We start from the raw sequence: 24387 nt of genomic DNA, 5'->3' as shown, positions 1-24387 counted from the left end.
TGTAGGTCCTTCTGGCTGTGCTATGTGGGATGCTGCCTCAGCATGGCCTGATGAGCTGTGCCATGTCCGCGCCCAGGATCCAAGCCGGCAAAACCCTGGGCTGCCAAAGCGGAGCGCATGAACTTAACCGCTTGGCCATGTCCATGGGGCTGACCCCTGTATTTTCTTTAAACTGTGATTACAGCTAAGATAAGCTGAAACTTTCTATCTTGTAAAGTGTTTGACTCTGATCCTATCATAGTTTGCTCTTGGAGGCCTAATCCCATTCCACAGAAGTACTAAGTGAAAGAAACTTCTAGTGGAAATGTGAGTCATTGGTTTCTTTCCCTTCTGTTTAATGCCAGGAATGACTTCATCCTTAAAGAGAAACTTAAGCTTCTACATAAAGATAGTATGCCCAGTGATAGAATGTCTTGATATAAATCCATAATCTTAAAAAAAAAAGTAGCCTGTAGTATGTTTATTAAAATAAGTATAATTGGTAATATGCAAATTTCTTCTGTTCAAATTCTAATATATACATTAAAAAGACTACATTTCTTGCATTTCTGTTTTGACTGGATTTTCCTTGTAGTGGATATGTTCCCAAAAGCTCAGTCTAATCCGTCTCCTGACTGATTTTATCACTGCACTTGGGAGTAGGTGGGGTAATAATTGGGAAGGTGTTTGGTAAACTGTGATATTCAATAGAAATGTAAGATGGTAGTTGTACTAATTGGAAGTAAACTGAAGAAAAATGAAGAAAATTCTGTTCATCTGTCCATTCTGATGCCCAGCTTCGTGCTGGTAATTTAGCTATTTGTCACATGGCTTAATAAAAAAGTATGTGACTTAACAGTCATTCGTGTCACATGACTAATGGTTTTAGAAGCTCACAAAATTGATACAGATTTTACATGGTTCATTTACATATTACTAATTTATGATAGGAAATACCTAAAATAATGGTGACTCTGTGTCCATGTTAGAATCAATTTTTACTTCATAAGTCTGTGCTATGTTTGCAATTAGTAATTCAGTATATTTTTTCCTTGTTCGTCTATAAACTCCTGATAATAGAGACTGTCCAACTGACTCCTCTATCATTAGTTCTAAATCATTGCCTTGCACACAGTGGTGGGAGGTGCAGTAAGTTTTAAGTTTTAAAAGTTTTTTTTTTTAATTTTTTTTCTTTTTTGAGGAAGATTAGCTCTGAGCTAACTGCTGCCAATCCTCCTCTTTTTTCTGAGGAAGACTGGCCCCGAGCCAACATCCTTGCCCATCTTCCTCCACCTTACGTGTGGGATGCCTACCACAGCATGGCTCGCCAAGCGGTGCCATGCCGGCACCTGGGATCCAAACCGGCGAACCCTGGGCCGCCAAATCGGAACATGCACACCTAACTGCTGTGCCACTGGGCCGGCCCCTAAGCTTTAAAACTTTAATTAGTGAAATCAGAAGTAAAATTTCATAGCCATGTGAAAATTAAAACTTTAAGACTACATCTGAAGATGTTTCTTAGCAGTCCTTGTAACAGAGGTTCTGGTGGAGGGATGGTAAAAGAGAAAGGAGCATAACATTATTGTATTCTCACTGCCTCCTTTAGTCTTCAGAACACCTTGTGAGGAGGATCCCTATCTCCATGTTACAGTTTAGATAACTGGGACTTAGAGAAGTTAAATAACATGTATGTCACCTAGCTCGAAAATGGTATAGCCAGTATTCCAGCATAAATCTCTTTGAGTCCAAGATCTGTTCTCCATTCTCTTTTGCTGTCATAAAACAAGTAAAAACAGTTTATCAGTAACTTATAACAATGAAATGATGAATAATATTAGTAATTTACTATAGACCATAACCTACTAAATGGAAACATAGTGAGATACTTTAAGGATGGCTACTCTTTGCTTTGCACTTGCTTGACACTGTGAAAGAAACAGGAAATGTGTAAGTCATGGTACCTGTCCTCAGGGATCTTGGATCCAGTAGAGAGAGCTAAAAGACACAAAAGAAACAGTAATAAACAATATCAGACATATGATTTAAATGCCAAAAATCTAAATGCTTTAGGGGAAGAATACTAATAAGGGTTTACTATTTCATCTTTATGGTGGAAGTGGATCTTGAACTGGGACTTGAAGGATTATTAGGATTTGAATGCCTAGAAGGATGGTTGCATTGTGAACAAAGAAGTGGAATGAACATGATATGTTTAGGAGACAATAAGGATCATATCCAAACTAAAAGATTATTTTAGAGCAGTAGAAACTGTCAAGTGAAAAGCATACAACACTCCCAGAATGTAGTGTGCACAGAGCTGGGATCCTTGTCTATTTTGTTGACCAGGTATGATTCCCAAGCACCTAGAATCATACCTGGTATATAGTAGATGCTGAACAAATATAAATTTTTAATATTTTTAACAACTTTAGGTATAATTAATATGCAATAAGATGCACATATTTAAGACCTACCACTTAATGAGTATTTTTTATTTTTATATTTTTTTCTCCCCAAAGCCCCCCAGTACATAGTCGTATATCCTAATTGGAGGTCCTCCTAGTTCTTCTGTGTGGACATCGCCTTAGCATGACTTGATGAGTGGTGCTAGGTCTGCACCCAGGATCCGAACTGGGGAACCCTGGGCTGCTAAAACGGAGCATACAAACTTAACCAGTTGGCCATGGGGCCAGCCCCAATAAATATTTTTAAAGGAAATAGTATTCGGTTATATCTATAATGCTTTATTTCTTAAATAAATAAAAAAGAAGCAAGTAAGTCAAAATGTAAACTTTTCTGAAATCTGAATGGTTGGGATGGGTGTTTATATTTTTCTCTGTTCTTTTGTATATGTTTGAGAGGGAAGTGATTTTTAAAGGGAAGCAATTAAATACTTTTAGAAATACAAGATTTGAAGGACAAAGTCTTAGGAGAAAACACTAGTGAATATGAGATTCTGGTTCTGAATATATTTTTAATTTGTTATCTGGTTCTTAAATTTTTTAATCAAAATAATGTGTACACGTAGTTTAAAAGGCAGATAGTGTTAGAAGACATAAGACTAAAAATGCTCCTACTCCCTCCCCAGGTACAACTTCTTTGAACTCCAACTGTTTCTTCTGTTATTTACAGCCATATTTCTAAACAATGTATATATTTTGAGTTACTAATTTTGAGCATTGCCTTTTGTATTGCTAGCAGATTGAGAAGGGTTTTAGCTTCTTATGCTTACCCCTTTACCTTCTCACATCCTTTTAAAGGTTTTACCTCAGTTTTTTCGCTACAATAAGTGAAAATATACACTATTTTTCCCCCTTTGGACCTTAGGTTCATCCTTGGTCCAGAAGTAGGGTGATTATATTTATCTAATAAATATAATAAGCACTTGCAAACTCAAAAGAACATTGACAATGTTGTGTCTTATATTTAACAATCTTTTTTTTTTTTTTTTTTTGGTGAGGAAGATTAGCCCTGAGCTAACATCTACTGCCAATCGTCCTCCTTTTGCTGAGGAAGACTGGCCCTGAGCTAACATCCGTGTCCATCTTCCTCTACTTTATATGTGGATACTTTATATGTGGGACACCTACCACAGCATGGCTTGCCAAGTGGTGCCATGTCTGCACTCAGGATCTGAATTGGCAAACCCTGGGCACTTAACCACTGCGCCACCGGGCCGGCCCCTAGTGATCGTATTTAGTAGCTGCATTTTTAAAGGATATAGTTTAATCATGTAATCCATTTAAGATATTATAAATTTTGATATTATAAAAGAATATCTTTCCACTTATATGATTTATTACTTTGTAAATCTAATGCCTAGTCCAGTGCCTTATATTTCATTTTTAAGTCTAGGGAATAATTTTGAAGAGTAGTAGAGGACGGAATAAGAAATCTTTGGAAATACAAAATACCTACTTGAGACAATAGAGACATCCAATTTGCCTTGATTGTTGGATGCCATCCTCTTGGATGGTGTGGCTTAGTGATCCTCCCTTACCCTCCAGCTGAAAGGTAGAGTCTGAAGTTATTGTTGGAGATGCCGTTGAAGGTGCTATCCCCTGCTTATGTTCAGTACTCCTCTGCCTCATTGCGTTTCCTCCTTTTTCCTTCCTTTCAGTTTCCCCTTGTGTTTCAGAATTGCTCACAATTTTCTCATGAAAAAGCTAAGAAATAAATTCACTATCAGTGTGTATTCAATTCATAATGAAAACAATAGGGGTATTTAAAACAATTTTCAAGACAGAATATTTTACAGAGCAGATTTCACTATCCTACTTATAATTCCTAGCAAAACAGAGGCTAAGTGGGAATTAGTGGTCCAGGCAAACTGGCTGTGGCTATGGGCTGAGCTCCATTAGCAGCAGGAAACTGGAATGGAAGTCAGGACCTAAGAGCATTCAGACCATTTGATTTTTTCTGTTGGATCCCCAATCGCTCGGATTAAATTCACCTCCAGATACTTTGGAGACTATTAAGTGGGAGCAGTAGACTACTTCTCGTGTCCATTTTCTGGTTCTCATTGCTTTGGGATGAGTCTGGTGGGTCTTCAGTGGTTATTACTGAGCAGGTCTGCCTTCTATTTAATGCTATGCTTAAAACTTACGTTTTTAAATAGAAATATTTGCTTTTTGTATATATACTCTCCAGAGAAAATTTAAGAAACATATTCTTATCTGATATAGTCTGAGAGTTGAAATATTATTAATGCTTTGTGAAAATGTCCAGCTTGGTTAAGTCTTCTTTTGGGTAAAACTATATTGTTTTAAGCACATATAAAATGTTGTAATTTGGTTTGGGGGTGACTTTTAAAAGTCTAGTCATGAATTAAAACTAATTTATTTAGGTTTATTAAAGCATTGCCCTCTAGTATTTCTTAAAGCTTGTTTAATTTTAAAACACTAAAAAGCCATTGATTTTTTTTTTCTTTCTCTCCGTAAGTTTGGTGGTGTTCCTCTTAGTTACGTAGCCAGACATTCCAGATTAGATAGAACAGATGTGATTTTACCTAACTTGAATTTTGACAGTTGATAACTTTAGTTGTACAATAGGCAGTGCATAACTCTTGTCTGTGTTTGACTTCACATAGTACATCCGTGTATGCGCTACTAAAATTTCTCTGCCCACGTTGCCTTCAAGCTGTGGGTCAACCAAGTGTCTTACGAAGCCCTTTTAGTTGTCTTTTTTACAAATTTATCTTTGTCCTGTACATGATAAATCTTCTTCTCATGTTCATCACTTTGAATGTGAATTTATAGTACTTTTCGCCACTTCAGATTTGTAATTTGGGGAGTAAGAGGCACATAATTTTTCACTGAGGATGCAAATCTTTGGAATTACTGCCATTCTTGGATTATTGAGTAATTTTCTCGCAGAGATAGCAGAAGTACTGCCTTTTAAGAAACTAATGAAATGGCATTATAGAACTCTACATGTATATATTTTATGAGATAGTTTTTATCCCAATTTTTATTATGAAAAATTTGAAGCATATACAAAAATGTGAACAATAATGAACTCCCATCTATACTCATTACCCAGCTTCAATAATTATCAAGTCATAGCCATTTTGTTTTCAATTATAGTCCTCCTACTCACTACTCCACTTGAGTATTTTGAAGCAAATTCCAGGTATGGTGTTTCCTCTAGGTATTTCAGTAAGTATCTAAAACAAGTACTTAAAAAGGATTATAGCTATAATACCATTGTCACACCTTTAAAATTAACAGTTGCTCCACATATGTATCATCAGATATTGTCAATGTTCAGGTGTTCCTGATTCTTTCATAGCTTTTTTCCAGTTAGTTTCTTTAAATAAAAATCTAAATACAGTTCATATATTTTAATTAGTTGCTATATCTCTTAAATATTTTTTTTAAATGTATTTCCACTTCTTTTTCTCTCTGGTAATATATATGTTGAAGAAAAATGGATCATTTCTCCTAAAGAATTTCCCACGTTCTGAATTTTGTTATTGTATCCCTATTATGTCACCTGATCATGTTCCTCTGTTCCCTGTGTTTCCTGTAATCTGAAGGTTAGATCTGGAGGCTTCTGATGGATTCAGATTCACATTTTTGGAGAGAATTCTTCATAGATGGTGGTGTGAACTTTCACACGAAGGTGTTTGTTTACGTCTGGGTTCTTTTTCTCCTGTTAGCAACCATTGATGTCATTGCCTAGATCTGTTTGCCATAGGGGTCAAATTGCGGATACTCTAATTCTGTCATCCTCCTTCATTTAGCTGAATTCGGTCATAAAGGAAACTTAGTTCATTGACTCTTTGGTTACTCGGAGATAGTTCATGCAGGAATGGCAGGATGAGTAATGATTCTTTCCCTTATTTTGCTGATTTTTAAAATAATGAGTTGGTACGCTGGTATTCTAGAAAGATGACCAGTGAGTTTGTTTGTTTTAATGAGTATCAGTATGAACTTGTATTTGATGTGTTTCAGTCCCTTCTTTGGCCAGTAGTAGCCTCTTCAAATTGACTTCTGAATCCTTTTGACACTAATCCAAGATGTCGATCCAAGGCACAAAATAGACGTTTCCTGCCCCAGACCTGGGGGTAGCCATTTCTCCAAGAAACTGATTCCTGTTGGTGGGAAGTGGTATTTGGAGACCACAGATCTGGGCACTGGGTGTGTTCATTTTTATTGGATTGCTTGCTGCTTTTTGGCTTTTTCACTGGACAGAACTAGTATGTATTTTCTTAAAAGGAAACTCAGCATGTGTTCATACTAATATTTAAAATTTAGGATTGTAGAATTTTTGCTTGACTTCTTTGATTTTTATATTTCTATCTCTTGACTCTTACCCTGAAAAAATAGTGGTTTTTTAGCAAGAGATCATGATTACTTCTTTGCTTTGTCTTAGGGTTTCTCAACTTCAGCACTATTGACATTTTGGGCAAAATAATTCTTTCTTGTGGGGGCTGTCCTGTGCATTGTAGGATGTTCAGCAGCATCCCTGTCCTCTGCTACTAGATACCAGGAGCACGCACCCCCTAGTTGTGACAACCAGAAATGCCTCCAGGCATTGCCAAATATCCTCTGAGGGGTACGGTTGCCTCCTGGTTAAGATTCACTGCTTTATCTTTATACCATAGTTTCATAAAAACAACATTAATATATTATTGCTAGGAATATGATTACTAGAAGCTGTATTTTTCCCCTTAGGGTTCATCCCACTGGATATACACTAAAATTACTATGTTTTAAAGTTACTTGAAATAATTCCTCTCTGTGTGGTTTTGCCTCCAACTTGATAGTCAATTCAGTTAATTTGTTTCATTTTTACTTTCAGATTTTAGGGATTTCTTTTTATAAGTGTGTAAAATATTTACATCGTTCCAAAGTTGATCTAAAAAACAAGATATATTTGGAGAAATCCGACTCCTATCCTTGCCCCCTCCACCTTGTCCTCTCTCTCCCAGCATATAGGAAACCGTATTTGGCAGGAGGTGTTTGGGGGGTGCTTATTTTCCTAATAAAAACAAATATATATATATTTTTGTGTCCACCTCTTTCTTTTCTTTTTTTTTTAAAGATTGCCACCTGAGCTAACAACTGTTGCCAGTCTTTTTTTTTTTTTTCCTGCTTTTTCTCCCCAAATCCCCCCCAGTACATAGTTGTATATTCTTAATTGTGGGTCCTTCTAGTTGTGGCACGTGGGATGCTGCCTCAACGCGGCCTGAGGAGTGGTGCCATGTCGGTGCCCAGGATTCAAACCGCAAAACCCTGGGCCGCCGAAGTAGAGCGCGCGGACTTAACCACTCGGCCACAGAGCCAGCCCCCACCTCTTTGTTAAACAGTGTGTATTATACATATTTTTCTCCATCTTGCTTTTTTCACTAAACAGTATATCCTATTGATCACTCTGCAGCCATTACAATTGTTTTTACTGCTGCATCCCCACTGTGTGGATTTACCATAGTTTATTCAACAAGTTCCTTAGTGATGGACATTTGGGTTTTTCTGCAGGCTTTTGCTATTACCATGAATGCTGTAAATAGTACTGCAGTGAATAATCTTATGTGTTCACCTTTTTATATTTTTATTAAAGTATCATTGGGATAGATTTTTTTGAAGAAGAAGATGACTTGAGGAAGGCCCTGAGCTAACATCTGCTGCCAGTCCTCTTTTTGCTGAGGAAGACTGGCCCTGAGCTAACGTCCATGCCCATCTTCCTCCACTTTATACGTGGGACGCCTACCACAGCATGGCTTGCCAAGCAGTGCCATGTCCGCACCCGAGATCTGATCCGGCGAACCCCAGGCCACAAAGTGGAACGTGCAAACTTAACTGCTGTGCCACTGGGCTGGCCCCTGGGATCAATTTTTAGATGTGGGATTTCGGGGTACATGTGTCAAAGAAAAAACAAGGCTGGACAGTAATTAAAGTGGTAAAAACAGCTTCTGCTCTGGAACTATTGCTGTATGGGGAAGGAGACCTCAGTGTGGACCTGGGCTCAATTCTGGATGTAACATGGACAAGTGGGGGTTGATAGCCAGAGAGCAAGGTGGGGGTCAGTGGGTGGAAAATGACAAAGAGGAAGCTTAAAGGGTAAGGGGGGATTCTTGATAAACTAACCTAACAGGATTCTCTCTGAAGGCAGGCCAAGGGGATCAGATGTCACCTGGGGGTCGTGGGGAATTCTGGCTAAACTTAACAGGATTTTTGCTAAGATTGGGCTCTACAAGGACGGGGATGGAAGCCCAGTGTCAGGCCTCTTTGAGAAGATAGAGAAGCCTGACTAAAGTTTGGTCAAGGAGAGAGTCTTTGTCACATGCGTATGTAGTTTTGGCTCGGTGTTGCCAAATTCCCCTGCCTAGGAATTATGCCATTTTGCATTCCCTTCAAAAATGTATGAGGCTATTTCCCCATACTCTCAGCAGCAAAATGTGTTGCAAGACTTGTGAATTTTTGCCAATCTGATAAATGAGAAATGGAATTGGTTGGTTTATTTTGCCTGCTGTTTTTAAGATGCATTTTTCTTATTCAGTATTGCTTGTTGCTGTAAACCTTTTAACTACTTTCCAGAGTTCTGACTAAATTGGTTCTAACAGTTTCTGCTTGTTTTTCAATATTTCTGTGGGGACAGGAGCTTGGAGATACCTATTCTGTCATTTCACTGACGTCACCTTCAAGTTTAATTTTTAAACTTTAAATCTTGGATATATTGGAATTTATCTTGGTTACGGTAGCTCCACTGTTAAGTTTATTTAAAAGTTAAGTTTATTTAAAAGTCCATCTTTTCCTGATTTTTTTTATCAAATAGTATGGACTCGTGGGTTTTTTGTTTTATTTAATGAGTTATATTCCATTAGTATCGTTGTTCTTTTGGTGTTCCATTTCCCAGATTTGCCCAGCATCCACCCCTTCGGTATGACTTCAGTGTCCTTTTGATACGTCTTCATCATTCTTTGAGCACCTTCTTACTTTCTGGAGCAACAAGGTGCTCCAGGCTGATTTGTTCTTTCTCTACCCCAGCCCTGCAATCAGCCTTTCCTCTAAGGCGGATGATTCCATTTTTTTTGGAAAATGGCATTTAGAAACCAAGATCTGGGCTCTTGGTTTGCTTATTGTTTCTAGTATGTCATTGCTTGTAGGACCTCTCAGTAGACAGAGAGCTTGGACTGTTTTAAACTATTTATTTGATTTGTTTGCTTATTTCTTAAAATATTTTTGTTACAACGGCAGAACAGTATTTTAGAAAGTTTGGGAAAGAGAGAAAATAATCCATCATTTTATTACCCCCAGGAATAACTATTTTCACTTTTGATTCTCCTTCCATTTTTTCATATGCATTCAATTGCATTCCTAATATATAAATGATTTTTGTTTCCTTTTTTTTTTTTCACTTATGTGATATCTTTTTCCATTTGGCTACATAAATTGCTTCATTATTATTATTACTTTTCAATTGAGGTCATACTGGCTTAAAACTTTCTGTAAGTTTCAAGTGTACATTATTATAGTTCAGTTTCTGTATAGACTGCTTTGTGCTCATCACCAGTAGTCTAGTTTTTATCTATCGCCATACATATGTGCCCCTTTACCCCTTTCACCCTACCATTCCCCGCTTCCTGATTATTTTTAAGGGATACGTATTATCCCATCAAGCAGCTATACCATGACAGTTGGGCATTTACTTTGCTGTCAGTTTTTCCTAACAAGTAACAGCTGTGGTGGACAAATTTTGTGTATATAACTAATTTTTTTGTTCTTTTAAATTCCCAGAAATGTGGGAAATCAGGGTCAAAACACATGAATATTTCTATGACATGTAAATGTGTCATGTCAGTTTGCTTTCCCAAGGAATTGTAAGGATGAGTTTGTATTGATTTGATATTTTGTTACCTGTCGGAGCTTAAGTGAAATGTTTTATTTACTTTTGGCTGCTGTTAAACCAGGGGGTATAATTTTTTTATCTTAATTTTTTTTTTTTAAAGATTTTTTTATTTTTTCCTTTTTCTCCCCAAAGCCCCCCGGTACATAGTTGTGTATTCTTCGTTGTGGGTTCTTCTAGTTGTGGCATGTGGGACGCTGCCTCAGCGTGGTCTGATGAGCAGTGCCATGTCCGCGCCCAGGATTCGAACTAACGAAACACTGGGCGCCGCATTAAGAAGTCTTTCTTTTGTCAGAAGATTCTCAGACTACAAAATTTAGTTTTTATTATTGCTTTACTTCATAGATGCAAGTGACAGCTTTGAGTTTGGTCACTTGTTCTTAAGACCCTTTTAGTGCTACTTTGGGGCTGCATAATAACTTACATTAGAGACTATCAATGCATATATAGGAATGAATTTATTTAAAATACTTAATTGAGAACTTTAACTTTTGTTTCTTTTTACTTTTACAGTAAGGCAAAAAAGAATGAAAGAAGTAGATAACCTTGAAAGTGTAAAAGAAGAATGGTAAGTTAATTCAAGCTATGAATTTTCTTTGTCATTAATCCTTTTGTTAGTATTTTTCTCTATTTTTACTGCACTTAACTGACTGATATAATTTTTCATTATGATTATCTCAGTTAAATACTTAATAGTAATATATTTTAAAGTAAATTTTTTACCATAGCTGCATTGAATGCATTTTAGTGAAGTTACTAAATCTTTTTGTTATTAATTTTAAAAACTGTTTAATTTCTCTGTTTGTGTATTACTTCTGTTATTTAAGTGAGAAATTCAAGTAATTTTTTACTTCGTTAGCCTCTTGTGTTGTGCTGTCTTGGAGTCATAGTGGAAATATAATGGCCTTAGCGTCATTTAAAGGAATCCCGTCTCTGTCTTCTACTACCTCTCTGCCTTTGAGCAACTTAGGTAGATTCTTTGAGCTTCTATATCTCATCTATAAAATGGGAATATACATGTGTACCTGAAAGGTTTTTGTGAAAATTAAGTAGCCGACATAAAGCACTCAGCTGAGTGTTGGCACATAGCAGGCACTCAGTAAATGGTAGATGCAAAATCTGTGGTTCTTATCAGTGTAGGATACTTTATTCTCACTTACTTGAGATGAAATATTTATTTCTGTATTATGCTCTTTCTTTAAAATACTTGAGGAGGGAGGCGGGCCCCGTGGCTGAGTGGTTTGGTTTGCGTGGTCTGCGTCTGCAGCCCGGGGTTTTGTCGGTTTGGATCCTGGATGTGGACCTAGCACCACTCATCAGGCCATGCTGAGGCAGTGTCCCACATGGCACAACCAGAGGCACTCACAACTAGAATATACAACTATGTACTGGGGGGCTTTAGGGAGAAGAAGACGAAGAAGAAAAAGAATATTGGCAACAGATGTTAGCTCAGGTGCCAGCCTTTAAAAAAAAACAGGTACATTTCTTTCAGGAATTTAAGGAGATAGACAAGTATTTATTTCATACTTGCAAATACTTTATAAACACTTGTATACCAAATAAATATTATTTATTTTTCCATTGGAGCATTTCTTGTATATAAATAATTTGATGACTGTATAATTGTGAGATTGTGTCAGGGGCCTCTAAAACCACTCCCAGGTTTGATGATTTGCTGAGAGGATGCATAGAACTCAGCGTATAGTCGTACTGATGACTATGATTTATTACAATGGAAGGATAAAGCAAAATCAGCAAAGAGAAAGAGCACATGAGTTGAAGGCCAAGGGAACCAGGCCCGAGCTTCTAAGAGTCCTCGCCCAGTGGAGTCACCCAGGGCGCGCTTAATTCCCCAGCTATAGGTTAGGACAGCATGTGTGAAATGTTGCTTACCTGGGAAGATTGTTGGAAATGAGCTAGGATTTTTATTGGGGGCTGGTCACGTACTAAAATTCCAGACTTCCATGTGGAAAAGAAGCAGGCCTTTCAAAGGATAGCTGTCAAGCCTGCTGTATTAACTCTTTTCTACACAGAAATAAATTGAATGACTGATTTAAAAGAGTAAAATTAACTTAGGACTTAAAACAGTTTTATTGAGACATAATTCACAAACCAAATAATTCATCCATTTGAAGTATACAATTCAGTGGTTTTTAAAAAGTTCATTCACAGAGTTGTGCAACTACCACCACAGTCAATTTTATAACATTTACGTCACCCGAAGAGGAACTCCATCTCCGTCGTCAGTTATACCCCATTCTCCTATGCCCTTCCCTTGACAACCACTAATACACTCTCTGTCTCTATAGATTTCCCTGTTCTGGATGTGTTATATACATGGAGTCATACAATATGTGGTCTTTTGTAACTAGCTTCTTTCATTTATTATCATGTTTTCAAGCTTCATTCGTATTGTAGTATGTATCACTATGTTAAATTTAATTAAATAATTAGTGTCTATACAAAAATATTAGTAATAGAGTTTATAATTTTCTTTGTAACAAAAAGAGATTTTATTAGAAGCAGCAGTCCAGTAAAAAAATGAAAAGAAGGCTGATTTCCTAAGTATATCAGTTATTCAAAGACTGTAAATGGTCAAGATCCGTATTTCCCACATGTGCTGCCAAAGCAAACACAGATGCAAATCCTTCACCTGTTTGGACAACAGCTTCGTTGATAACCTTATTTACGCAGAACACAGTGGTGAATGAGAGAGAGAGAGCAAAAGAGGCTTTTCTCTAGCTAGAATAGAGAAACTCCTGAAACTTCAAGACTATTTACTTAGTCCTAACAACTTTGGTAATCTTCTTTCCAAATTATGAAGAAGAGTATTGATATTTGCATCACGTGATAGTGACAGGGAAAAGGATAACAGAATAGAAAACAAATGTAAAATAATAAAGTTGTCTGGATATATTTAGTGTTAAGGCGAGTCCTCGTACCTCAGTATGCTGTTGGGATTTCGCTATTACTTAATATACTAAAATATTATAAAGGGGTTCCCTGAATTATAAAGAAATACCAAATTAAATATACTTTCCCACTTTTTTCCTGTCTGTCCAGGAATGTCTTTTATGCTCTTGTATTATTATTGTTATTGTTGTTGTTGTTATTCTTTAAGAGTGGTTTTATGTGTACAGAAAAGTTGAGCAGGAAATACGCAGTTCTCATATCCCTGGTCTCCCCCACCCCCGTGCCGCCCCGCACAGTTTCAGTATTGCTACATTACTATTAACTGTCCTTTAGATTTGGGTCAATTCATTGTGTTGTACAGTTCTATGGAGCTTGATACATAGTGCTTATGTGTACAATGTTGTTTTCTTAAATCCCCATACCAATGTTAATTGCTGACGTATAGGAAAGCACTTGGCTTTTGTCTGTTAAGCTCATATCCTGCAACCTTGCTATAATTGTTTATTAGTCCCAGGAGTTTCTTTGTTGTTGTTGATTCTTTAGGATTTTCTTTGTAAACAGTCACGTCATCTGCAAACAAAGACAGTTTTATTTCTTCCTTCCTGATCTGTATACTTTTTATTTCCTTTTCTTGTCTTACTGGTTTAGGTAGGATTTCCAGTATGGCGTTGAAGAAGAATGGTGAGAAGGGACATCCTTGTCTTGTTCCCGATCTTAGGGGGAAGGCATCTAGTTTCTCACCATTAAGAATGATGTTAGCTGTAGGTTTTTTGTAGATGCTCTTTATAAAGTTGGGGGAATTCCTCTCTATTCCTAGTTTGCTGAGAGTTTTTATCATGCGTGGGTGTTGGATATTGTCAACTGCTTTTTCTGCATCTCTTGATATTATTATATGATTTTTCTTCTTGAGTGTATAGATGTGATTGATTACATTAATTGATTTTTCTAATGTTGAACTAGCCTTGTATACCTGGAATAAATCCTACTTGGTTGTGGTGTATAATTCTTTTTACATATTGTTGAATTTGGAATGCTAATACTTTGTTGAGGATTTTTGCACCTGTGTTCATAAGAAATATTGTCTGTAGTTTTCCTTTCTTTTCTTTGTCTGGTTTTAGTATTAGAGTAATGCTATCATCATAGAAGGAGTTAGAAGTCTTCCCTTCTGCTTTTGTTTTCTGGAAGAGATTGTAGAGAATTGGTATCATTTCTCTCTTAAATATTTGATAGAATTCACCAGTGAAATCAACCATCCCTGGTGCTTTTTGTTTTGGAAGATTATTAATTATTGATTCAGTTTCTTTAATAGATGTAGGCCTATTTATGTTATCTCTTCCTCCTGTAGGTTTTGGTTGATTGTACCTTATTGGTCCATTCCATCTAAGTTATCAGATTGTTGGATATAGAGCTATTTGTAATGCATCTCCATACCCTGTGCTCTGAACCTCTTAAAAACCTAGAGCATTTCTTACTTATCTTTGTATCTTGTTACCACCTTGCATGTAGTAGATACTAATAAATGTTTGAATGACTTGAATTAACATAATGAAGTTTAGTAGAATTTACATAGCAAATAGGTAAGATAAAGGGATAAAACCTCAGCTACTCTGAATGCTCAGCTTTATTGGCTTTGTACTTAGTAATTAAGTATAAACTGCTTTCTGAACAGAAAAAAACAAATACCAGAAAGCATAAAGTGGTTGTAATAATATTATCTAATATTTGAGAACTTACTGTTCCGATATATCTATGCTGGTACGTACTGAATACCAGGTATAAGTCTCTGTGTATTTGCATTTCATCTTCACAACAACTCCATGAGATAGGTGGTAGTATCTGCGTTTTGCAGATGAGGAAACCGAATCACATAGAGGCTGTTCCTTGCCCAAAGTCGCTGTGACTAAGTGAAGGTACCTAAACACAAGCACCAAAGCCTGAGCTTTAGACAATATCCTCTACTCCTACACAGCCATACTAATTAAAGAGGAAAATCATTAATATTGTGAGAAATCATCTTAGGGTGTGATTATTTTTCTGTAAGAAATATCATGTCATTGCTTTGGAAAAGGCATAATTAATACTTTGTGATAATATGAAATGTCTTACGAGTATATATATAGAGAGAACTACCTAGAAGAGTAAAAAGAGTATAGCTAAGTTAAAACATTGCCCTGAGTGTCTGCATGTTAATAACAGTATAGTAATGGCTGTTCTGAGGGACAGTCTAGTGCAGTGAGTGCAGGCGTTGGTAGCCTGAGTTCAGTTTCCAGCTCTGTCTTTCAACAGCTTTGTGATCTTGTGCAAATTGCTTAAGCTTTTTCTTCATCTCTGAAAAGGGGATGAAAACAATACGTGCCTTTTAGGTCATTGTGGGGATTGAATGAGCTAACACACGTAAGTACTTAGAACAGTTCCTAATGTGTATTAATAAATGTCAGATATTAAGAGAGGCTTTATAGCATATAATGGTTAGGAGCATAGACTTGGAAGACAGATGAACAAGGTTTCAATTCTGTCTCTGCTACCTGTCAGCTGTGTAACCTCAGACATGTAACTTAACTTCTCTGTGACTGATTTTCCTTATCTATAAAATGTGGATTAGAAGATCTGCCTTACAGTTCCTGGCACAGCGTAGGAGCTATAAAAGTGTTGGTTACTATTTATGGAATCTTAGACGTTAATGTCTCAGTACATTTATGAATTTTTTATATCACTTCAAAAAAAGATCAGCCAGAAACTATCTTTTCTATCAAACAAAATCTTAGGTAATATTTCTTAAATGACCAAATATAAATACAAAATAAAAGCCAGTAGTAGGGATTGGGTAAAATGGGTGAAGGAAGTCAAAAGGTGCAATCTTCCAGTTACAAAATAAGTCAGCCATGGGGATGTAATGTATATCATGGCAACTATTATTAATAATACTGTATTGCATATTTGAAAGTTGCTAAGAGAGTAAATCTTTTGTTTTTTCCCCTGAGGAAAATTAGCCCTAAGCTAACATCCGTGCCCATCTTCCTCTATTTTATATGTGGGACACCTGCCTCAACATGGCTTGATGAGCAGTGTCATGTCTGTGCTCGGGATCTAACCCACGAACCCCGGGCCGCCAACACAGAGCGTGAAACTTAACCACTATGCCGCCAGGCCAGCCCCGCTAAGAGAGTAAATCTTGAAAATTCTTATCACAAGAAAAAAAAATTGTATAACTATGTATGGTGGCGGATGTTAACTAGACTTAGTATGGTGATCATTTGTGGTATATACAAATATTGAGTCATTATGTTGTACTCCTGAAACTAATATAATGTATGTCAGTTATACCTCAATTTAAAAAGGGGGGAGACCCAGTAGAGTACTAAACTACTACAAATGAAAGTCTACAGTGGGAAATCTCATTCTGAAGTGTGTAAAGGAGCGAAAACTATGATGTTCCTGACACATTTTCACCTTTAGTTCCAAGAACGCTTTCTGTTACCAAAAAATACGTAGTAACCTCTTTTAAAGCTATTTTGAACCCATTACAAAGAATAGATTTTTTTTACTCTGGACCATTGATTTTCAACTTGCTGAGATTTTGCCCCCCAGAGGATATCTGGCAATGTCTAGAGATGGTTTCAGTTGTTATAGCATTGGTGGGGGGCAGTATGCATCGCTTCTGGCATCTAGTGGGTAAAGGCAGCGGATGCTGCTAAACATCCTACAATGCACAGGACAACCCTCACAACAAAGAATTATCCCTTCCCAAATGTCAGTAGGCTGAAGCTGAGAATAATCCTGCCTTGGACTAAAAGGGTACTAACTTCCCAAAGTCACATATCTACTATCTCAGCTTAGAAGAGGGTCTAAACTGTGGACATGGAGTTAGCATCTCATTTCAGGATCCCTTAACTAGAACAGTTTATGGAAATTTTTAGAGAATTAGGTGTCAATAGTGCTTATTTTTCTTTTTTCGTGTAGGGTTTGTGAAACAGGATCTGACAGCCAACCACTTAGTGACAATCGACAAACAAACTGTGAATATTTTGTTGACAGTCTTTTTGAGGAAGCTCAGAAGGTTGGTGCCAAATGCTTGTCTCCCGCTGAACAGAAGAAACAGGTAAATGTCCCTAACTTTTGTCTCTTCCAGTGTTTCTCAAAATATGGACCTTTTAGAGGTTCCGTTAGGTCAAAACTGTTTTCATGAAAATAGTAAGATATTATTCACGTTTTTCACGTTTGCACTGATACTGCAAAAGCAGTGATGGGTAAAACTGTTGGCGCCTTAGGAGGAATCAAGGCAGGGGCACCAAACTGTGCTGGTAATTACTGCATTCTTCACTTGCATTGCAGGGGGGAAAATGCTAATTTCAATTAAAAATGTCCATGATGAAGCAGTAAAATGTATAAATTTTATTAAATCCCACCTCTTCAGGGGGCTGGCCCCGTGGCCGAGTGGTTAAGTTCGCGCGCTCCGCTGCAGGCGGCCCAGTGTTTCGTTGGTTCGAATCCTGGGCGCGGACATGGCACTGCTCATCAAACCACGCTGAGGCAGCGTCCCACATGCCACAACTAGAAGGACCCACAACGAAGAATATACAACTATGTACCAGGGGGCTTTGGGGAGAAAAAGGAAAAAAATTTAAAAAAAAATCTTTAAAAAAAATTAAAAAAAAAAAATCCCACCTCTTCAGTACACATCTTATTAATCTGTATGACAAAGTATGAAGTACACATAAAACATTTCTGCAATATACAGAAGTATCTTAAGGAAAAGTATGATTGCTTGTGAGGCAAGCTGATGTGTCTACTTTCTCCTGGTGTCCTGTTTATGTATTGTGTAATGAAATATATCAACATTTGAAAGATTTGCATAACCCAGAGAGCCAGTATTTTCCAAATGATTGATATATGATGTTATAAAATGGTGCATAGGTATAATAGCCAAAGTGTCACTGAAGGCTTTTTGTGTAACAGGCATATGAAAAGATTAAATTTCAGATTCCACATTCAGATTCTCAACTAACTTTTGAGTTAGTACCACTTACTAAATTTTGTTGTAGTGTCAAAGAAGACTATCCTGGAAAGGCTATTAAAATACTTCTTTTTGCAACTACTCACTTCTATGAGGCTTGGGTTTTTTTCTTAATATATTTCAATCAAAATAACCTATCACGGCAGACTGAAAACAGTAGCAATTATGAGAATCCAGCTGACTTTTTGAAGTTGACGTTAAAGGGATTTTGTATGTGTATGTGAGAAAGATTACCCCTGAGCCAGCATCCATGCCCATCTTCCTCTCTTTTATATGTGGGACGCCTGCCACAGCATGGCTTGATAAGCAGTGCGTAGGTCTGCACCCGGGATCTGAACCTGTGAACCCCGGCTGCAGAAGTGGAGAACGCAAACTTAAACGCTGTGCCACTGGACTGGCCCGTTAAAGGGATTTTTGAAAAATCACTTCCCTCTAATTTACCTTTTAAATTTTAAAATTTCATCAGAGTTTAAGTTCTGAAAATTTAAAGTCTAATGGTTCTGAAAGATTTATGTTGAAAAATAGCAGCCCAGTTCCTCTTTGGCCATGATATCTGCTTCCCAGAGGTAACATAATTCTTAGCTATTTCTTCTGCTATGAAGTCTGATTCTAATAATATGCTAATAATGATAGTTCTTGATCTTCCGGTTTTTCAAATTATGTGTTGACTTTTTATTATAGAAAATGAGGGTTTGGCTCTCTTACTCTACTTTCCTCTCCTCCCCAAACCGTCTCCTCTTATTCTTCTAAGATAGTTATAATTTGGAATTTAAATACTTATAATTGTTTATATCTTTATGACTTGGTAAATACTATACAACATAACTGAGTCATGTTGTGTATCATATTTCTTTTCCCGACTGCTTTTTAAATTTTCATTAGAGTTAATAACTTTTTCCTCCCATTTTGGCTGTATTTTCTGTGTGCTTATCCTTAATTCATCCCCAAACTCTCTGGTAGAAGGCTCTATCTCTGTCTTTTTGCAGTATGTTTAAACACATTAGATAATCTTAGGAGTTTAATTTTTCCTGAGGGACAGCTGTGATGACGCCCTCCTGTCTCCAGGGGGGCTGTGCTGCTCTGCCCTGCAGTCTGTGGTCCTGAGCATTCCGTTTACCCCTCCCCTCCGTCCCAGTTACTCAGCTCAGTGCCTCTCCCAACTCCTGCCCTTTATGTTTCCAGTTTTATGAAGCCAGTCCTGAGGTAGCTTTATGAAAAAAGTGTGTGTGGAAAGAGTGCATGGGAAATGGACGGCTTAAAACCCTGCAAGCCTGCGTTTGCCTTTGTTCTCCCGTCACACTGGATAGAATGCTGTTCTGGTATCTGAGCCTTTGTACATGGCATGTTTTGCTCCCTGCCAGCTGTTAGAATCTTCTCTTTAACCCTGTGTTCTGATGGGCCTTGATGGCAGTCCCTTTTTCATTCATTCAGTCCAGAAACTCGTGTTTTGCCATTCCAGGACATTTTCTTATGTTGCATCTTTGATGTTTTGCTTTTGTTGCCAGTTCTCTCCAGAGTGCTTTACTTAGACATTGGACCTCTTAGACAGAGCCTTTTGATTTTTTAGTATTTCTCCCATTTTCCACCTCTTTGTTGTTTCGTTTTGTTTTAATTGGCCTATTTCTTCAACCATATATTCAATCTTTTTATTCAGTTTCCATTTTCAGTTTCTAAGAGCTCTTTTGTTCCCTGAATATTCCCTGCCTACTCCCTTTCAGACATCATCTTCTCTTACATGAATGTATTGACGATTGTTTTTGGATTTTTCTTTTTTCCTCCGTGCTTTTTTCCTATTTGTTTTATTCTCATTCTTTTACCTGAGTACTCTAAGAGCAGAGACTTGGCAGTTTGGTTATGGGTATAAAACAGGCAATGTAGTTTAGTGGTTAAGAGTATAGATTCAGGTCCCAGCTCCACCTCTTACTGACCATGTGACCTTGGGCAGTTTAACTGATCTGTGTTTCTTTTTGTTTTTTCCTTTTTCTCCCCAAAGCCCCCCAGTACATAGTTGTGTATTTTTAGTTGTGGGTCCTTCTAGTTGTGGCATGTGGGATGCCGCCTCAGTATGGCCTGATGAATGGTGCCATGTCCGTGCCCAGGATCCAAACCCTGGCCGCCCAAGTGGAGCACACGAACTTAATCACTCGGCCACGGGGCCGGCCCCTAATCTGTGTTTCTGTTTCCCTGTCTGTAAAAGGGGTAATACCAACCTTGTGTAGATTTTGAAAGGACTAAATAAGTTTATGTAGGAAAAGTGCTTTAAACAGTGTCTGGTACACAGTGACAGTGACAGATAGTATATGCTATCTTTATTATGATTATTTCCTCTAACATCTTAATGAAGTATCTGTTATATCTTAGGTGTTCAAGAAACTGAATGAATAAATGAGTGAATAAATGCTGGAGACAAGGGAGGGGCTCTAATGGTTTGATATCTTCTTGAACAGCTTTTTAAAGTCTTCCTGTAATCAGCCAGAAGCATCCCTACATTCTACTGTATTCCTGAACTCTCTAGGTTTTCACAGTGACTGACTTTGCTTCTTTGATTGAATGAGTGAATAAATATTGTTCTTATGAACTGATCAACAAGATGTTAAGGGATGAAATATTCATGATAGCTGTGTAACACTGGTATATATGATACATTTTGTTTCTTACTGCTTTGCAGGTAGATGTAAGTATAAAATTATGGAAAAATGGATTCACAGTCAACGATGATTTCAGAAGTTATTCTGATGGTGCAAGTCAGCAGTTTCTGAACTCCATCAAAAAAGGGTAAGCAATTTTTGTAAATAGAAGGATATTTTAGAGGCTGACCCGCTGGCGCAGCAGTTAAGTGTGCACATTCCACTTCGGTGGCCCAGGGTTCGCTGGTTCGGATCCCAGGTGCAGATATGGCACCGCTTGGCAAGCCATGCTGTGGTAGGTGTCCCACATATAAAGTAGAGGAAGATGGGCATGGATGTTAGCCTCGGGACCAGTCTTCCTCAGCGAAAAAAGGATTAGCAGCAGTTAGCTCAGGGCTAATCTTCCTCAAAAAAGAAGAAGAAGAAGGATATTTTAGACACATTTCATTTAGAAAATTCCTGTTTAATGTTGTTCACACATCCCTATACATTGACAGATGCTTTTTCTTTTATAAATTCAGATTTTCATAAGATGGGTTTTCTTAAGAAAGCCACAGCTGTAATTTAGAAGGAAGTTGAGGAATTTGAATTCTGATAACCAAAATCTGACTTAAACTAATTCACTTTGCCAAGTATTACTTAATACCACATCCTAGTTATTATTTAATATTTATGTTTAAATGTTCAGGTATCTTTATTGCCTTTGAATTGTGATTTTCATTGCCCTATAATGTTTATTATATATTTATGATTGTAAGTGTTATATATGTTTGGTCTACAAATTTTTTAAAGTATTAAGAATTTGAAAATCACCTGTAATTTCATTACTCAGAAGTAACTGCTGGGGCCAGCCCCGTGGCCAAGTGGTTAGGTTCATTTGCTCTGCTTCGGTCGGCCCAGGGTTTCACTGGTTTGGATTCTGGGCACAGACATGGCACCGCTCATCAGGCCAAACTGAGGCGGCGTCCTACATGCCACAACTAGAAGGACTCAGAACTAAAAATACACAACTATGTACCCGGGGGCTTTGGGGAGAAAAAGGAAAAGTGAAAAATCTTTAAAAAAAAAAGTAACTGCTGTTAACATTTTTGTTGAAATTCATTCTGGCATTTTCTGTGCATAGATTCACATATAATATACATACGTATTTTTTAAAAAAAGAGTTTTGAATTTACCTTGAAATGTTTGAATATGTCTGCATATTATTTTATCACAATGATGACTCATAATTTTTATATGTACTTTTAGTTGTTGGCAATTTAGGCTATTCCTTAATTTAGCAGTATTAAAGTTATCTTGACTATCCTCATATTTAAATAGTTTTTAAAATAATTGTTATATTTAGATATAATTAACCTATCACAAAAATCATCCCTTTGAAGTGTACATTTCAGTATTTTTTAGTGTATTCACAGAGTTGTACAGCCATCAGGGCTATTAATTCCAGAACATTTTTATCACCCCAAAAAGAAACCTCCTACTAACAGTCACTCTCCATTTTCCTTTCCCCACAGCCCTACAAAACTCATAATCTACTTTGTCTCTCTGGATTTGCCTATTTTGGATATTGCGTATAAATAGAATCCTTTTTATGTCTGACTTGACTCAGCATAATGTTTTCAAAGTTCATCCGTGTTGTAGCTTTCTCCTTCATTCCTTTTTATTGCCCAAGAGTGTTGCATTGTATGGGTATACCACGTGTAATTTATCCGTTTATCAGTGGATAGACATTTGGGTCATTTCCACATTTTGGCTGTTATGAATAATGCTGCTTTGAAGATTTGTGTACAAGTTTTTCCTTGGACAGGTTTTCAGTTCTCTCAGGTCTGGGAGTGGAATTGTTGTTAACTCTATGTTTAATTTTACAAATAACTGCCAAACTGTATCCCAAAGTTGGCTGCACCATTTTACATTCTCATCAGCAGTGTATGAGAGTTCCAATTTTTCCACATCCTGGCCAAGACTTGTTAGTGTCTGTTTTTTAAAATTATAGCTATCCCAGTGGATGTGAAGTGGTATCTCATTGTGGTTTTGGTTTGCATTTCCCTGATGACTAGAGATGTTGCGCGTGTTTTCGTGTACTTATTGGCCACGTGTATATCTTTGAAGAAATGTCTATTCAAATCCTTCTTCCATTCTTTTTTCTTTGCCTATTTTTTCTTTTTTCTTTTTTTTTTGCTGAGGATGAATAGCCCTGAGCTAACACCTGTTGCCAACCTTCCTCATTTTGCTTGAGGAAGGTTTGCCCTGAGTTAACATTTGGGCCAGTCTTCCTCTATTTTGTATGTGGGTCACCGCCATAGCATGGCCACCAACAAGTGGGGTAGGTCTACACCTAGGAACCAAATCTGGGCTGCCAAAGTGGGGTGCACCAAACTTAACCACTAGACCATAGGGCCAGCCTTCTTTGCCTATTTTTTAAATTGATTTATTTGCCTTTTTGTTGAGTTGTAAGAGTTCTTTATATATTGTGTATACAAGTCCCTTATCAGATATATGATTTTAAAATATTTTCTCCCATTCTTTGTGTTGTCTTTTCGTTTTCTTGATGTCCTTTGAAGCACAAAAGTTTTTAATTTTGATGAGGTCTGATTTATCTATTTTTTTCTTTTGTCACTTTTGCTTCTGGTGTCATGTCTAAGAAACCAGCAGCTAATCCAAGGCCTTGAAGATGTTTTTCCTGTTTTTTTAATAATCGTATTTAAATTTTGACCAATATCTCTGATTACTCTTTCAGGATAGATTGCTGGAAAGAAAATGAATAAAAAGCATGAACATTCTTTCAGCTATTGATGCTCATATCCATGCTTCTGCTTTCCAAAAAACATACATAACATTAACTTTCTATCCCATGGCATCTCTCCTTAGCGCACATTTCTACATGTGACATCAATTTATGGTGCAAAGCACTTATTTTGGTCAGTCTTTATTTCAGAAGGGTCAATAATATTCTATATCTAACCAATTTTCAGTAGATAGATACACATATATATGTTTGTATATATAATGTATATACAGATTTCAAATTGCTTTTTAATGTATAATTAATTTCGAATTTTTTTCAAACTTTAAAAAACTTGGAAGTGTAGTACAAAGAACTTTTTTCCTAAAGCCATTTGAGAGTAAGTTGCTAAAGTGGTGCCGCCTCATCCTGAATATTTTAGTGTGTATTTCCTGTAAGCAAGGACATTTTCCTGTATAGCCACAATGCAGCTGTCTGTTGATATATTACTGCCATTTAATCCTCAGACTCCAAGTTTCACCACTGGTCTTAATATTGTTATTTATAGCGAAAGCATCCAATTCGGGATCACACATTGCATTTAGATGTTATGTCTCTTTAGTCCCCTTGAGAATGAAATGGCTCCTCAGTTTTCTGTGATTTTTTTATTTTTTATGACCTTGGCACTTGAAGATTATGGGCCTGAATTATATATAATGACTGTCAGTTCAGATTTATCTGATTTTGTCCTCATAAGATTAAGATTACACATTTTTGGTAGG

At 37.0% G+C, this 24387-nt stretch overlaps 1 protein-coding gene across 6 annotated transcripts in view; it reads left to right on the top strand.

Moving 5' to 3' along the window:
- The window catches only part of UBXN2A (UBX domain protein 2A), a 50947-nt gene that overhangs the window by 13260 nt on the left and 13300 nt on the right, over positions 1–24387 (top strand). For all 6 annotated transcript variants that reach the window (XM_070574341.1, XM_070574339.1, XM_008538062.2 and 3 more), the window contains 3 exons: positions 10843–10897; positions 17203–17341; positions 20925–21031. In XM_070574341.1, coding sequence (XP_070430442.1) covers positions 10857–10897; positions 17203–17341; positions 20925–21031 — 287 coding nt within the window. In that variant the 5' untranslated portion in view covers positions 10843–10856. The remainder of the gene's footprint in view (positions 1–10842; positions 10898–17202; positions 17342–20924; positions 21032–24387) is intronic.

The sequence above is a fragment of the Equus przewalskii genome, chromosome 14 (assembly GCF_037783145.1).
Source record: "Equus przewalskii isolate Varuska chromosome 14, EquPr2, whole genome shotgun sequence".
NCBI lineage: Eukaryota > Metazoa > Chordata > Mammalia > Perissodactyla > Equidae > Equus > Equus przewalskii.
The sequence above is the reverse complement of the archived record's forward strand: the minus strand, read 5'-3'. Positions and strand labels throughout refer to the sequence as shown.